This window comes from Ahaetulla prasina, chromosome 5 (genome assembly GCF_028640845.1).
Source record: "Ahaetulla prasina isolate Xishuangbanna chromosome 5, ASM2864084v1, whole genome shotgun sequence".
Classification (NCBI taxonomy): domain Eukaryota; kingdom Metazoa; phylum Chordata; class Lepidosauria; order Squamata; family Colubridae; genus Ahaetulla; species Ahaetulla prasina.
This window is the reverse complement of record NC_080543.1, coordinates 2,464,173-2,479,697: the sequence shown is the minus strand read 5'-3', so window position 1 is coordinate 2,479,697 and position 15,525 is coordinate 2,464,173. Positions and strand designations below refer to the sequence as shown.

General features: G+C 44.2%; 1 protein-coding gene across 1 annotated transcript in view; it reads right to left on the bottom strand.

Annotated features, from left to right (window-relative positions):
- Positions 1–15,525, bottom strand: part of ATG16L2 (autophagy related 16 like 2) — a 52,966-nt gene that overhangs the window by 10,804 nt on the left and 26,637 nt on the right. Inside the window, exons 9-15 of the mRNA XM_058185067.1 lie at positions 14,730–14,792; positions 11,877–11,985; positions 8,661–8,766; positions 5,150–5,220; positions 2,329–2,400; positions 508–628; positions 299–404 (exon numbers count right to left, since the gene is read on the bottom strand). Coding sequence (XP_058041050.1) covers positions 299–404; positions 508–628; positions 2,329–2,400; positions 5,150–5,220; positions 8,661–8,766; positions 11,877–11,985; positions 14,730–14,792 — 648 coding nt within the window. The remainder of the gene's footprint in view (positions 1–298; positions 405–507; positions 629–2,328; positions 2,401–5,149; positions 5,221–8,660; positions 8,767–11,876; positions 11,986–14,729; positions 14,793–15,525) is intronic.

Here is a 15,525-nt window from a genome sequence, read left to right as displayed (position 1 = left end):
CTGCTAAACAAATAATTCCCTCAACACTGTCAGACTATTTACTGAATCTGCACTATTATTAATCTTCTCATCGTTCCCATCACCCATCTCTTTCCAGTTATGACTGTATGACTAACTTTGTTGCTGGCAATCCTTTATGATTTATATGGATATATTGACCATCAATTGTGTTGTAAATGTTGTACCTTGATGAAGGTATCTTTTCTTTTATGTAGACTGAGAGCATCTGCACCAAGACAAATTCCTTGTGTGTCCAATCACATTTGGCCAATAAAAAAAAATTCTATTCTATTCTCACCTGCTGTCCCAGAAACGGATCATCCTGTCGTGGTGGCCACTCACAATGACATTGTTGCAACACACAACGTCGTTGCAGTAAGAGAAGGCCTCGATGGTCCTGGAACCTGCCAGGATGGGGAGCGGTCAATGATTGGGGGGGGGGCTCAACCATGGTGGGGTGGGTGGGTTCCAACCCTGCTGCTCCCCAAAAGGTTCTCGGCCACTTACATGCCCCTTTGACCAAGTCCCATTCCTTCACGGTCCGGTCTCGGCTGCCCGTCACCGCCTGCTGCCAGGTGGACCTGAACTTAGCAGCTGTCACTTTGTTTGTGTGTCCTGTGAGAATTTCCTAGACGAGGAGAAACGGAGGAAAGAAGAAATGGACGGTAGAGGTCTACTGAAGAGGCAAAAGAAAAATGCAGAAAGGTTCAGAAACCCAAACGGGCTACCTAAAGCTCCAGGAACCTTCAAAACAATCAGTTAATCACTCAAAGGAGGGTTGCATCCCATCTCATCCATCTGATAGACAGATAGATAGATATAGATGGATGGATGGATGGATAAGATAGATAGATAGATAGATAGATAGATAGATAGATAGATAGGGATGGATGGATGGATGGATGGATGGATAAGATAGATAGATATAAATAGATGGATGGATGGATAGACAGATAAATAGATGAATAGATAAGATGGATGGATGGATGGGTGGATGGACAGATAAGATAGATAAATAAATAGATAGATAGATAGATAGATAGATAGATAGATAGATAGATAGATAGAGATGGATGGATGGATGATAGATATGGATGGATGGATGGATGGATAAGATAGCTAGATATAGATGGATGGATGGATGGATGGATGGACAGATAAAATAGATAAATAGATGGATAGATGGATGGATGGATAGATAAATAGATGGATAAATAAGATAGATAGATGGGTGAATGGACAAATAAGATAGATAGATAGATAGATAGACAGACAGACAGACAGACAGACAGACAGACAGACAGATAGATAGATAGATAGAGATGGATGGATGATAGATATGGATGGATGGATGGATGGATGGATAAGATAGCTAGATATAGATGGATGGATGGATAAGATAGCTAGATATAGCTAGATGAATGGATGGATGAATGGATGGATGGATGGACAGATAAAATAGATAAATAGATGGATAGATGGATGGATGGATGGATGGATGGATAGATAAATAGATGGATAAATAAGATAGATAGATGGATGGGTGAATGGACAAATAAGATAGATAGATAGACAGACAGACAGACAGACAGATAGATAGATATGGATGGATGGATGTATAAGAGATAGGTATAGATGGATGGATGGATGGATGGATGGATAAGATAGATAGATATAGATGGATGGATGGATGGATGGATAGACAGATAGATAAATAGATGGATAGATAACATAGATGGATAGATAGATAGATAAGAGATAAATGGATGGATAGATAGATAGGAAGTGGAGGATTGACGAGGAGAAGATAGATACAGAAAAGGAGAAGAAAAAGAAGAGAAGGAGACAAATGAGGAGCAGAAAAAGGAAAGAGAAGAAAGAGATGGAGGATGGGAGCTAGTTAAGGAGAAGAAGATTAGAAGAAGAGTAGTAAGAGAAGGAGGAGAAGAGGAAAGGAGCAAAGAGAAAAGAGGAAACGAGAGAAGGTGGAGGAGATACCACAAAACTTCCCTGATTTTGCTATTATGGTCCATAAAATCATAAAAGTGAAATCAACAGAGTTGATTTCCTGGTCAGGTCTACCTGGTGGGGCTGACCATGGGGTAGGATGAAGACAATCAAACCTTCAAGCTTCTGCCAGTGTCACCTGTCTCCCTAAAACGTAGTCCTTGCCTTCTTCTGAACACACATACACACACATACAGTCCTGCTATGGCCCCCTATGGAGCTCTGACACCCAACCTCCTCTGAACAGAATTTAGCCAGTGAGGAGTAGGGGGTTCTCCCCACACCACCCAGCCAAAAACCCCCCACCCCAGATGGACTCACCTTAAGCCTGCTGTCCCCCACCTTCCACAACTGGGCAGCGTTGTCGTACGTGGCGGCTAAGACGCAACCCCCCTAAACAAGGAGAAGGGTTGGAGAAAGAAACAGCGATGTTAGGGGCGTTAAGGGAGAACCCCCAGCGATGGGGCAGAAGGCGACGGAAGTTCTCCTTGGAAGCTTTTTCTCTCTCCGGTTAAAACTATTCCTCCTAAGGACTTCCTCCTTTGGAAGCCAAAGGACCATCTCCACACTGCATGTTCCTCAGGGTTCCTTGAGTTCTTCAAGGGCTAAGCAGATCAATAATTGCTGGGTGACTTTGGGCCAATCACCAGGAGACCTGGGAATTCTAGTCCATAGCTATGAAAGCCGGCTGGGTGACTTTGGGCCAATCACCAGGAGACCTGGGAATTCTAGTCCATAGCTATGAAAGCCGGCTGGGTGACTTTGGGCCAATCACCAGGAGACCTGGGAATTCTAGTCCATTTTGGGCCAATCACCAGGAGACCTGGGAATTCTGGTCCATTTTGGGCCAATCACCAGGAGACCTGGGAATTCTAGTCCATAGCTATGAAAGCCGGCTGGGTGACTTTGGGCCAATCACCAGGAGACCTGGGAATTCTAGTCCATTTTGGGCCAATCACCAGGAGACCTGGGAATTCTGGTCCATTTTGGGCCAATCACCAGGAGACCTGGGAATTCTAGTCCATAGCTATGAAAGCCGGATGGGTGATTTTGGCCCAATCACCAGGAGACCTGGGAATTCTAGTCCATAGCTATGAAAGCCGGCTGGGTGACTTTGGGCCAATCACCAGGAGACCTGGGAATTCTAGTCCATTTTGGGCCAATCACCAGGAGACCTGGCAATTCTAATCCATTTTGGGCCAATCACCAGGAGACCTGGGAATTCTAGTCCATAGCTATGAAAGCCGGATGGATGATTTTGGGCCAATCACCAGGAGACCTGGGAATTCTAGTCCATTTTGGGCCAATCACCAGGAGACCTGGCAATTCTAATCCATTTTGGGCCAATCACCAGGAGACCTGGGAATTCTAGTCCATAGCTATGAAAGCCGGATGGGTGATTTTGGGCCAATCACCAGGAGACCTGGGAATTCTAGTCCATAGCTATGAAAGCCGGCTGGGTGACTTTGGGCCAATCACCAGGAGATGGTGAGTTTTAGTCCCACCTTAGGCAGGAAAGCCAGCTGGGTGACATGGACGAGTCTTTCAGCTGAACCCACCTCACAGGGTTGTTGTTGTGGGGGAAAATAGGAGGAGAAGGGAATATTTGGTATGCTTACCATTTTAAGTTGTTTATCAAAACAAAAGGGGTGGGATTAAAAAAATTGAACATAAAAAAATCAGCAATGCGAGCAAATTATTTACTAGTGCAGTAAACAGTTATATATTTCCCAAATGTTGTTTTGATGGAATTGTGCTTTTGGCTGAAGTTTTCACAAGCAGTTTTGTCTGCCCTCTGCTGTACGTAAATGGAAAAAACTCTTTCGAACACATTTTTAAATTTTGTGTTGTTTCTCAAATTTATTTGCTGCCCATCTCGTGGTTCAGTGACTCTGAGTGGCTGGAGACATTGTCCATTTGCCAGTGAGAACACATGGATCAAACTTTGTGCTGTAAGACTTCCTTCTCTTTCTTTCTTTCTTTCTTTCTTTCTTTCTTTTCTTCCTTCCTTCCTTCCTTCCTCTTCCTTTTCTTTCTTTCTTTTTCTTTCTTTATCTTTTCTTCCTTCCTTCCTTCCTTCCTTCCTCTTCCTTCCTTCCTTTCTTTCTTTCTCTCTCTCTTCCTTCGCTTCTTTTTCTTTCTTTTTCTTTCTTCCTTCCTTCCTTCCTTCCTCTTCTTTCTTTCTTTCTCTCTCTCTCTTCCTTCCTTCCTCTTCTTCCTTCCTTCCTTCCTTCCTCTCTCTCCTTCCTTCCTTTCCTTCCTTCCTTCCTTTCTCTCTCTCTTTCTCTCTCTCTCTCTCTTCCTTCCTTCCTTCCTTCTTTTCTCTCTCTTTTTCTTTCTTTCTTTCTTTCCTTTCTCTTTGTCTGTCTGACGTTCCCTGCTGAATCCCCATGGGGGAATTTCCAAAACATTTAAGACATTTAAAGTATTTTAATAAGCCATTTAAAGGACTATCTCTACTGCTAAAACATCCGCAGCCCGTTTAAAACAAGAAGCCTCTTAAAAAAACACACAAAATTCAAAGTCCTCCCCCACAAAAAACCCCAGAGGTCAAGTTAGTTTTCACAGAGTCGGAGGAAAACAACCTGACATCAGTGAGGGAAGGGAGCTGGTCTCCTCCGAGCTCAAATACAAAACGTTGTCCAGCTTGTTGCAGGTAGTCCTTGACGTAAGACCGTAATAGAGCTTATGTCCTAGTGGTCCTAAAATGGCTTGGCCACGGGACTGACCCGATTTCACAACCTTTTTTTGCAGCGGTCTCTAACTGAACGCCATGGTTCGTTAAGCGAAACAATGGTTTCCTTTAAGTGAATCACCGCAGTTGTTAAGTAAGCAACAGGGTTGTTAAGTGAATTTTGGCTTTGCTCCGTTGACTTTGCTGGTCAGAAGGGAATTCCTTGACCCTGGGGTGCCGCAACGGTCGTAAGTACGAACTAGTTATGTCCGAATTTTGATCACGTAACCATTGGGAAGCTACAACTGTTATAAGTGTGAAAAAACGGACATAAGTTACTTTTCTCAGTGCCGTTGTGGCTTTGAACGGTCACTAAACGAATGGTTGTAAGTCAAGGACCACCTGCACTCAGCTCCCTTCTCCTGACATCACCTGCAGAGATCCAGAACAGTTTTCCTACAGGCTCACCGAGGGATCAAACGCAAGGCTGGTGATGCTGCCACTCGATCCGTCGAAGGTTTCCTTCTTCTCCAGGCAACCTGAAAACAGCCACAAAGCTCAAAAACCAGAGGTGTCCGGGGGGGGGGGTGCCAACATCTGCAAGGAGGCAGGGACAGTGTCTCCATCGAAGCCCCCTCCCCTTTTACACCTCAATAGAAGCATGTGATGAGGCTGAGGTGAAGGGAACTGAGGCTGAGGGAACAGGAGGAGCCTGTTCCTAATGCACGCATGAGAAGAGCTGCCAGAAGGCAAGAGCAGCTGAAGCAAAAAGGACGACTTGGGAGTAAGGCCAGGAGACGATTGGCCCCTCCCATAAGGCTTAAAAGACCAGCAACAGCGTTTGGGCTCTTTGCCAGAAAACAACCTTGGTAGCTTCGTCTTCTGCTTCCTCTTGCCTTTATTTTTGTGACTTCTGAACGTTTGCCAAGAAAGGCCTTTGGCAGTTTGCCTAATTGGACCAAGATTTGCGATAGGACTGAAAAATTTGTGTTTGGGAGGAATTTGCTTTAATTTGAGTCGAACGACCCTGGGAATGAAGTAATTCTCAGCTGTTCGAATAAAGTTGGTTTTTTTTTTTTTCACGGACTGCGTTTCCTGCTACCTACCTGGGCCTGGGTCACCACAGGGCAGTACACGAGCCGTGGTGGCGCAGCGGTTAAAATGGAGCAGTACAGGCTACTTCTGTTGACTGCCGGCTGCCAGGAGTTCGATCCTGACCGGCTCAAGGTTGACTCAGCCTTCCATCCTTCCGAGGTCGGTAAAATGAGGACCCAGATTGTTGGGAACAAATTGCTTAGATAGTGCTCTACAGCAGGGGTCTCCAACCTTGGTAACTTTAAGCCTGGAGGACTTCAACTCCCAGAATTCCCCACTTCCTCGATAAGCTTTATTCAGCCGAATAAAGAACGGGTCCCACAAACCCTGAACACATTTCGACACTTGTGTATTTCTATGTGTGCTACACTGTCCACTTCTCCATCCAGAAGGTCTGGCACACCCGTTGTGAAACGAAGCTGGCTTCCCCATTGATTTTTTTTGGGGGGTCAGAAAGAGGGGATCACGTCGCCCCGGGACACTGAAACCATCATAAATAATCATCTGAATTTTGATCACTGGGAAGTTGCAACAGTCGTAAGTATAAAAATGGCCATAAGTCACTTTTTTTCAGTGCAGCTAAAACTCGGAAAGGTCACTTAGTGAACTGTTGTAACTTGAGGACTAAGAGCTCTCCATATGGGGACCGTGGTGCTCTCCGAACTTGATGGGTTGTCTTGCAGACGTTTTATTACCGAACTAGGGAACATTATCAGTGCAACAGTGCCAACAGTGATGATGTTCCTTTGTTGGGTCGTGAAACATCAAATTTCTAGGTTCTACCATATCGCAAGATCTAAAATGGACAGCTAACATCGAAAATGTCATTAAAAAAGGACAACAAAGAATGTTCTTTCTGCGCCAACTCAGGAAGCTCAAACTGCCCAAGGAGCTGCTGATCCAATTCTACAGAGGAATTATTGAGTCTGTCATTTGCACCTCTATAGCTGTCTGGTTCGGTTCTGCAACCCAACAAGAAAAACACAGACTTCAGAGGATAATTAGAACTGCAGAAAAAATAATTGCTACCAACCTGCCTTCCATTGAGGACCTGTATACTGCACGAATCAAGAAGAGGGCCGTGAAAATATTTACAGACGCCTCGCATCCTGGATATAAACTGTTTCAACTCCTACCCTCAAAACGACGCTATAGAGCACTGCACACCAGAACAACTAGACACAAGAACAGTTTTTTCCCGAAGGCCATCACTCTGCTAAACAAATAATTCCATCAACACTGTCAAACTATTTACTGAATCTGCACTACTATTAATTTTTTCATAGTTCCCATCACCAATCTCTTTCTACCTATGACTGTATGACTATAACTTTGTTGCTTGTATCCTTACGATTTATATTGATATTGTTTCCTGATTGCTTATTTGTACTCTTTGACTATCATTAAGTGTTGTAAGTGTTGTACCTTGATGAAGGTGTCTTTTATGTACAATGAGAGCATCTGCACCAAGACAAATTCCTTGTGTGTCCAGTCACACTTGGCCAATAAAAAATTCTATTCTATTCTATTCTATTCATGTCTGCAAGAAAACAACCAAGCTCAGAGAGCACCTAGGACCCCATAGTCGCCATCCTTCTTCTTCTTCCTCCTCCTCCTTTCTCCAAACCCCCTTATTCTAGCACTGATGATGTTACCTAGCTGGGTCATGAAACGTCTGCAAGAAAACAACTAATCTCAGATAGCACCAAGGATTCTACAGTTCTCCTCCTCCTCCTCCTCCTCTCCCTCCTTCTTTTTCCTCCGCTGCAAACCGCCCTCCCTTCAAAAACTGATGATGTTCCCTAATTGGGTCGTGAAATGTCTTCAAGAAAACAAGTAAGCTCAGAGAACACCAGAGACCCTATAATTCTCCTCCCTTCTAGCACTGATAATAATTCCTAGCTGGGTCATGAAACGTCTGCAAGAAAACCACCCAGCTCAGAGAGCACCAAGGACCCCATAGTTGTCTTCCTCCTCCTCCTCCTCCTCCTCCTCTCCCTCCTTCTTTTTCCTCCGCTGCAAACCGCCCTCCCTTCAAAAACTGATGATGTTCCCTAATTGGGTCGTGAAATGTCTTCAAGAAAACAAGTAAGCTCAGAGAACACCAGAGACCCTATAATTCTCCTCCCTTCTAGCACTGATAATAATTCCTAGCTGGGTCATGAAACGTCTGCAAGAAAACCACCCAGCTCAGAGAGCACCAAGGACCACACAGTCCTTCCTCCTCCTTCCTCCTGCTCCCTCCTCCCTCTCTTCCAGCCATGAAGATGTTCCCTAGTTGGGTCCTGAAACGTCTGCAAGAAAACCACCAAGCTCAGAGAGCACCAAGGACCCCATAGTCCTCCTCCTCCTCCTCCTCTTCTTCCTCCTCCTCTCCCTGCTCCTCCACAAACCCTATCCACTTCTAGCACTGATGGTGTTGCCCAGTTGGGTCATGAAACGTCTGCGAGAAAACCACCAAGCTCAGAGAGCACCAAAGGACCGCACAGTTGAACCTTGAGCGACAAATACTCCCTTATTTTTATTTTTTTTTGTTTACATTTATACCCCGCCCTTCTCCGAAGACTCAGGGCGGCTTACAATGTATAAGGCAATAGTCTCATTCTATTTGTATATTTTTACAAAGTCAACTTATTGCCCCCCCAACAATCTGGGTCCTCATTTTACCTACCTTATAAAGGATGGAAGGCTGAGTCAACCTTGGGCCTGGTGGGGCTTGAACCTGCAGTAATTGCAGGCTTTGTGTTCTTAATAACAGGCTTTACCAGCCTGAGCTATTCTGGCCCTTATGTCAGCTCTGGCCATGTTGGCTTGTTCCTGACCCATGTTTGAACTGGCACATCTCTTCAGAAGAGACATGTGATGCCTTTGGTCATCCACTTACCTCCAGCCACAGTCCAAAGCTTAATCAGCCTGTCCGCGCCACCCGTGGCTAGCAGGCCTGAGTCCGGACTGAAGGTGACCGCGTGGATCTCCGAGAGGTGGCCTTCCTGGAAAAGGGAGCAGATAAGGAAAAAAGTAGAGGGAGTCGGGCTGTTCTCCAAAGCACCTGAGGGTAGAACAAGAAGCAATGGGTGGAAACTGATCAAGGAGAGAAGCAACTTAGAACTAAGGAGAAATTTCCTGACAGTTAGAACAATTAATAAGTGGAACAACTTGCCTGCAGAAGTTGTGAATGCTCCAACACTGGAAATTTTTAAGAAAATGTTGGATAACCATCTGTCTGAGATGGTGTAGGGTTTCCTGCCTGGGCAGGGGGTTGGACTAGAAGACCTCCAAGGTCCCTTCCAACTCTGTTGTTATATTATATTATTAAGGAATGGGTTCAAAATGAGACGGTCGACTTGACTCTGGGCCCTTGAGGTGGGATTCAACATTGTCCTCCACTTACGACCATCATCGAGCCTGCCTGTTTGGTTTTAAGTCACGGCAGCCGTAAAGCTCTTTTCACCCTCTTTTTTTGGGGAAAAAAGGTGCATCTTGTACTCTGAAAAATACGGTAGTTCTTATTAAGTGAATGTGACGGTTGTTACGCCAAACCATTGTTTGCCACGGGGCTTTTCTGGTCAGAAATGGGAAGTAAACGCCGGTTGTAAGTGCAGGAACGGGTCGTGTCCCCTTTTTTTTCAGTATTGCTGTAACTATGAGCTGTCACTAAACATCACGACTTCTGTATCTCAAGATACAGAAAGATCTTGACAGACTTGAACATTGGGCGCTATCTAGCAAAATGAAATTCAACAGTGAAAAAAGGAAGGTTCTACATTTAGGCCAAAAAAACCAAAATGCACAAGTACCGGATATGTGGCACCTTGCTCAATAGTAGTACCTGTGAGAGGGATCTTGGAGTCCTAGTGGACAACCATTTAGATATGAGCCAGCAGTGTGCAGCTGCTGCTAAAAAAGCCAACACAGTTCTGGGCTGCATAAACAGAGGGATAGAATCAAGATCATGTGAAGTGTTAATACCACTTTATAATGCCTTGGTAAGGCCACACTTGGAATATTGCATTCAGTTTTGGTCGCCACGATATAAAAAGGATGTTAAGACTCTAGAAAGAGTGTAGAGAAGAGCAACAAAGATGATTAGGAGACTGGAGGCTAAAACATATGAAGAACGGTTGCAGGAACTGGGTACGTCTAGTTTAATAAAAAGAAGGACTAGGGGAGACATGATAGCAGTGTTCCAATATCTCAGGGGTTGCCACAAAGAAGAGGGAGTCAAGCTATTCTCCAAAGCACCTGAGGGTAGAACAAGAAGCAATGGGTGGAAACTGATCAAGGAGAGAAGCAACTTAGAACTAAGGAGAAATTTCCTGACAGTTAGAACAATTAATCAGTGGAATAACTTGCCTGCAGAAGTTGTGAATGCTCCAACACTGGAAATTTTTAAGAAAATGTTGGATAGCCATTTGTCTGAAATGGTGTAGGGTTTCCTGCCTGGGCAGGGGGTTGGACTAGAAGACCTCCAAGGTCCCTTCCAACTCTGCTATTATGTTATGTTATGTGATTTAACCCGTACTCTGGTTAGCTTTGCAGCAAAGTGACCATAGCTGGGGGGAAAGTTATGGTTGACAAATACAGTCCTTGAATTACAACCAGTTTGTTTAGTGACCATTCAAAGTTACGACAGGCCTCTCCCAGGCTACTTATGACACGGATTCTATACATCTCACTCACAGAGCGACGTACTTCTGTTTCCTTTTCTAAAATGTGTCCATTACAGTCGATAGGTTTGCTTAATGTCCACAACATTCCCTTAATGACCTCTGCAAAAAAGGTCATAAAATCCAGCACAGTTACCTGGTGACCCACTTAATGACCAGTACAACTGATGACAGTAATTCTTACGGTTGTAAGTCGAGGACAACCTATACTGGTAAATTTAGGATGTTTAGGCTGGTGGAATCTTGTGGTAGATTACAGTGGCTTTCAGCTGATCCTCTCCCAGAAATTGTCTGGACACCAGAAATACTAATATGAAAATAAATACAGCAATGGAGAGAGATAAGAAGAAGGAGAGAGATGGAAGGGGAGAAGGAGGGAGAGAGAAAGAAGAAAGGGAAGAGGAAAAAGTAGGGGAAATAAGAGTAGGAGAGACTCTTAGATAGGGAGGAAGTAGGGTGGAGGGGGAGCAAGGAAGGGGAAGTAGAGAAGGAGTAGGAGAGGAGAGAAGAAAATAGGTAGGAAGAAAGGAGGGAGGGAAAGGACTGAGAGGAGAAGAAAGGATTGCTGTGAAAAGGAAAAGATGAAATGGAAGAAAGGCAACCCCGAATATATTTGAATATATCAGGATAAAAATTGAAATAGTTAAAAAAAAAAGAATGAAAGAGAACGAATACGAATAAAAATGGAGAAATTAGAACTTGAGGGCGAAAGAAGATGTGACTTAATAAAATGAGCAAGGAAATATTAGGAAAAGGATAAGAACTATGAAAAAAGAACATTTTGGCAAAAAATGTAACTAAGTAAAATATATTTGAATATATTGAATTGTATAAGATATGATACGGCCAATACTCTGTTCAAAAATCATGTATGTGTGTAGGGGGGGAAAACTAAAAAATTAATAAAAACTTGTTCTTAAAAAAAAAAAGAAAACCCCCACCATTGGGTCCTCGACTTACAACTGTTCGCTTAGTGACCGGTTGAAGTTAGAGCCGCACTGAAAAAAGTGAGATAACCATTTTTCACACTGATGACCACTGCAACATCCCCATGGTCACATAATCAAAATTCAGTCACTTGGGTAACTGACTCATGTTTACGACGGGTCACAGTGTCCTGGGGTCACGTGATTCCCTTTCGCGACCTTCCGGCAAGCGCAGTCAATGGAGAAGCCGGATTCACTTAAGGACTGACTTGCTATCTGAACAACTGCAGCGATTCCCTTACCAACGGTGGCAGGGAAGGTCGTAAAATGGAGCCGTTGAGCAAGCATCTCGCTTAGCAACGGAAATTTTGGGCTCAATGGTGGCCGTAAGTCGAGGAGTACCTTATTCTCTCCTGAGGCTTGGAGCACGGTAGCCAAAATTAAACCAGGATAGCAAAAGGGTGAGCGCAGGGGCCGATGGACAGATGTCGGAACAAACCAGCTTACTTGTTCATCGGCCACGCCGGAGGGGAGACAGGCGGCCACACAGGAAGGTCGGCTGCAGTACTGATCCACTGACCCGCTACTGACCGAGTTCCCACGTTTGTGCCTAAAACTTGCAAATGCAGAAAAATGATTTTGAGTATGGCACTCACACATACTTACGGGACCGCCTGCTGTTACCACATGCCTCCCACCGACCCATACGCTCCCACAGAGAGGGACTTCTCAGGGTGCCGTCCGCCAAGCAATGTCGGCTGGCGGCCCCCAGGGGAAGGTCCTTCTCTGTGGGGGCTCCCACCCTCTGGAACGAACTTCCCCCGGGTTTACGCCAAATACCTGACCTTCGGACATTTCGCCATGAACTGAAGACACATCTTTTTATTCGCGCGGGGCTGGCTTAAATTGAATTTCATCAAATTTTTAAAATTCTTATTAACTAATTTTAATTGGGGTTTTAGCTCACTGTATATTTTACTTCTCAGGCCAATTTTAAAATAAGTTTTTTAACTGCATTTTAAATTTGTATATTGTACCGTCTGTTTTATTCTTGCCTGTACACCGCCCTGAGTCCTTCGGGAGAAGGGCAGTATAGAAATCAAATAAATAAATAAATAAATAAATTTGCTGCGAAGACCCTCCTGGCTCCCCCTGGATTTGCTTGTCTTCTTCGCACCCCTCCGTTCATGACCCCCAGCAGGTGGTTCTCCTCCCCCTGGAATTTTTATCCATGTAGAGGGGAGGACACCCCCTCCCCCAGCAACTCATCTCTGGCCTCTGCTGCATACAAACATACAACATACAAACAGGGGTCCAATCTGCGGGTTCCTCGTTCACACAACAGTGCCGACAGAACCAATTCACACATTCCAACACACTTTTCAATCTCCTCATAATAGGTCCGCACCCACCCAGAAATAGAGTGATAAAAAAGAATCAGCTAATAATTGAGTTAAATGGAAAAAAGGAAAGAGAGAGAGAGAGAGAGAAACAAAGAAAGAAGAAAGAAAGAAAGAAAGAAAGAAAGAAAGAAAGAAAGAAAGAAGAAAGAAAGAAAGTGTGAGAGAGAAATGGAGGGAGGGAGGGAGGAAGGAAGGAAGGAAGGAAGGATGGTGGGGGAAAAGAGATGGAGAGAAGGCAGGAAGGAGGGATCCTGGTGGTACAGTGGTTAGAATGCAGTAAGAAAGAAAGAGGGAAGGAAGGAGGAAAGGAAGGAAGGAAGGAAGGAAAAGGAAGGAAAAGGAAAGAAGGAACTCATTTTTATTCTTTTCACTCCTTATTAAACTTGCTCCTTCACTTCCCTCCGTGGATTCATCCAGTCTGTCATTTTGTTCACATCTCTTTTTATAAGAATTTTTTTTTTTCCATAATAATTCCAGCGATTTGGCCAGTGTACAACACAATCAATTATCCAACAATTAATCATTCCCTTAAATTATACTCAATCAGGCCTGCCCGGCCGCCCCTCCCTCCCTTAGTTCTTTCTACCCTTCTCTACCTTCTATGTACACTACCTTTTATGTACACTGAGAGCATATGCACCAAGACAAATTCCTTGTGTCCAATCACACTTGGCCAATAAAATTCTCTTCTCTTCTCTTCTCTTCTCTTCTCTTCTCTTCTCTTCTCTTCTCTTCTCTTCTCTTCTCCTTTCCCCATCCTTCCTCCTCCTCACTTTCCTACTTCCCCTCCTCCTTCCCACTTCTCACTTCCACCCTTTCTAACCCTCCCTCTTCCCCTCCTTCTCCTCCTCCTATCCTTTCTTCCCCCTCCCTTCTCTCCTACCTACCTACCTACCTACTTTCTTCCTTCTCTCTACTCCTCTCTCCCTACCCTTTCCCTTCTGGAGTGGTTGCTGAGCAGGCCCGACTTTACACCATTCCAACTTATTTAGTTCTTCAATTATTCCTGTACATTGTTCACATCTCTCGTGTCTCTTTCTCTTCCGTTTCCCAGACATTCAACACCTCTCGTCTTTCTTTCATTTCTGAATTCACGCTCTCCGTTATTTGCTCCTCTCCTATTTCCCAGGTCCAGAAATCAGCCTCGATCGGGGGCCCTGCTCCAGAATGTATGTCCAGGATGAGAAACACAATGAAAGTCCTCCAGTTTTAAAATTTCAGATTGCAAGAGCGAATGGATTTTAGAAATAGACCCATCGGGGTTTTGTTTTGTTTTTATATAACTTTTTTTCTGGCAAAGAACCGGAAGAATCGCCTGTCTGGAACCCATACCGCATTTCAGACATCAAACCAATTGAACGTGTCCAGAAATATTTTACAAGAAGAGTTCTCCGCTCCTCCGAATACAACAAAATACCTTATGCCACCAGACTTGAAATCCTAGGCTTAGAAAACTTGGAACTCCACTGCCTTCGACATGACCTGAGTTTAACTCATAGAATCATCTATTGCAATGTCCTTCCTGTCAAAGACTACTTCAGCTTCAATTGCAACAATACACGAGCACACAATAGATTTAAGCTTAATGTGAACCGCTCCAATCTTGATTGCAGAAAATACGACTTCAGTAACAGAGTTGTTAATGCTTGGAACACACTACCTGACTCTGTGGTCTCTTCTCAAAGTCCCCAAAGCTTTAACCAAAAACTGTCTACTATTGACCTCACCCCATTCCTAAGAGGTCTGTAAGGGCCGTGCATAAGAGCACAAACGTGCCGACCGTTCCTGTCCTATTGTTTGCTTTCGTTATATCCAATTAATATAGTTCTCACATACTTATGCTCATTTATATGCTTATATATTATATAGTTATTTTCATGCTTAGGCGTATATATACTATTGTGACAAAATAAATAAATAAAATAAATAAATAAAAAGAATGGAGCCAACCACTTACTCAAACCAGCCCTTGACCACCTCCTTGTATCTGGTGGTGCTGAGCGAAGTAGCGGATGCTGACCTAGAGAAGAAAATGGAAAATAGGAATGGGAAAACCTTAGGCGTGCTCCAAGGGAAGGGAGCGGGGTACAGGGAATCCTCGAATTGCAACCGTTCGCTTAGTGACCGTTCAAAGTTACAACGGCGCTGGAAAAAGTGACTTATGACCAGTTTTCACACTTACGACCGTTCTGTCACATTATCAAAATTTGGGCGCTTGGTTACTGACTCACATTTATGACGGTCGCAGTGTCCCAGGATCATGTGATCTCCTCTGGCGAATTTCCGACAAGCAAAATCAACGGGGAAACCAGATTCGCTTAATGACCGTGTCACTAACTTTGACAACTACAGTGATTCGCTTAATAACGGCCTGGCCAGAAAGGTCGTAAAATGGGCAAGGTTCACTTAACAATAGTCTCGCTTAAAGCACAAGTGTTGGGCTCAGTTGTGGTCGAAAGTTGAGGACTACCTGTACTTATGACGGTTGCAGTGTCCCGGGGGTCACGTGATCCCCTTCGGCGACCTTCCAACAAGCAAAGTCAACGAGGAAGCCTGATTCCCTTAACGGCTGTGTGACTAATTTAACAACTGCGGTGATTCACTTAACGACTGTGACAAGAAAGGTCGTAAAATGGGGCAAACTCACGTAGCAATGGGAATTTCAAATCCGATTGTGATTGTAAGTTAGAATAGAATAGAATAGAATAGAATAAATATTGGAATGAAGAATAGAATAGAATAGAATAGAATAG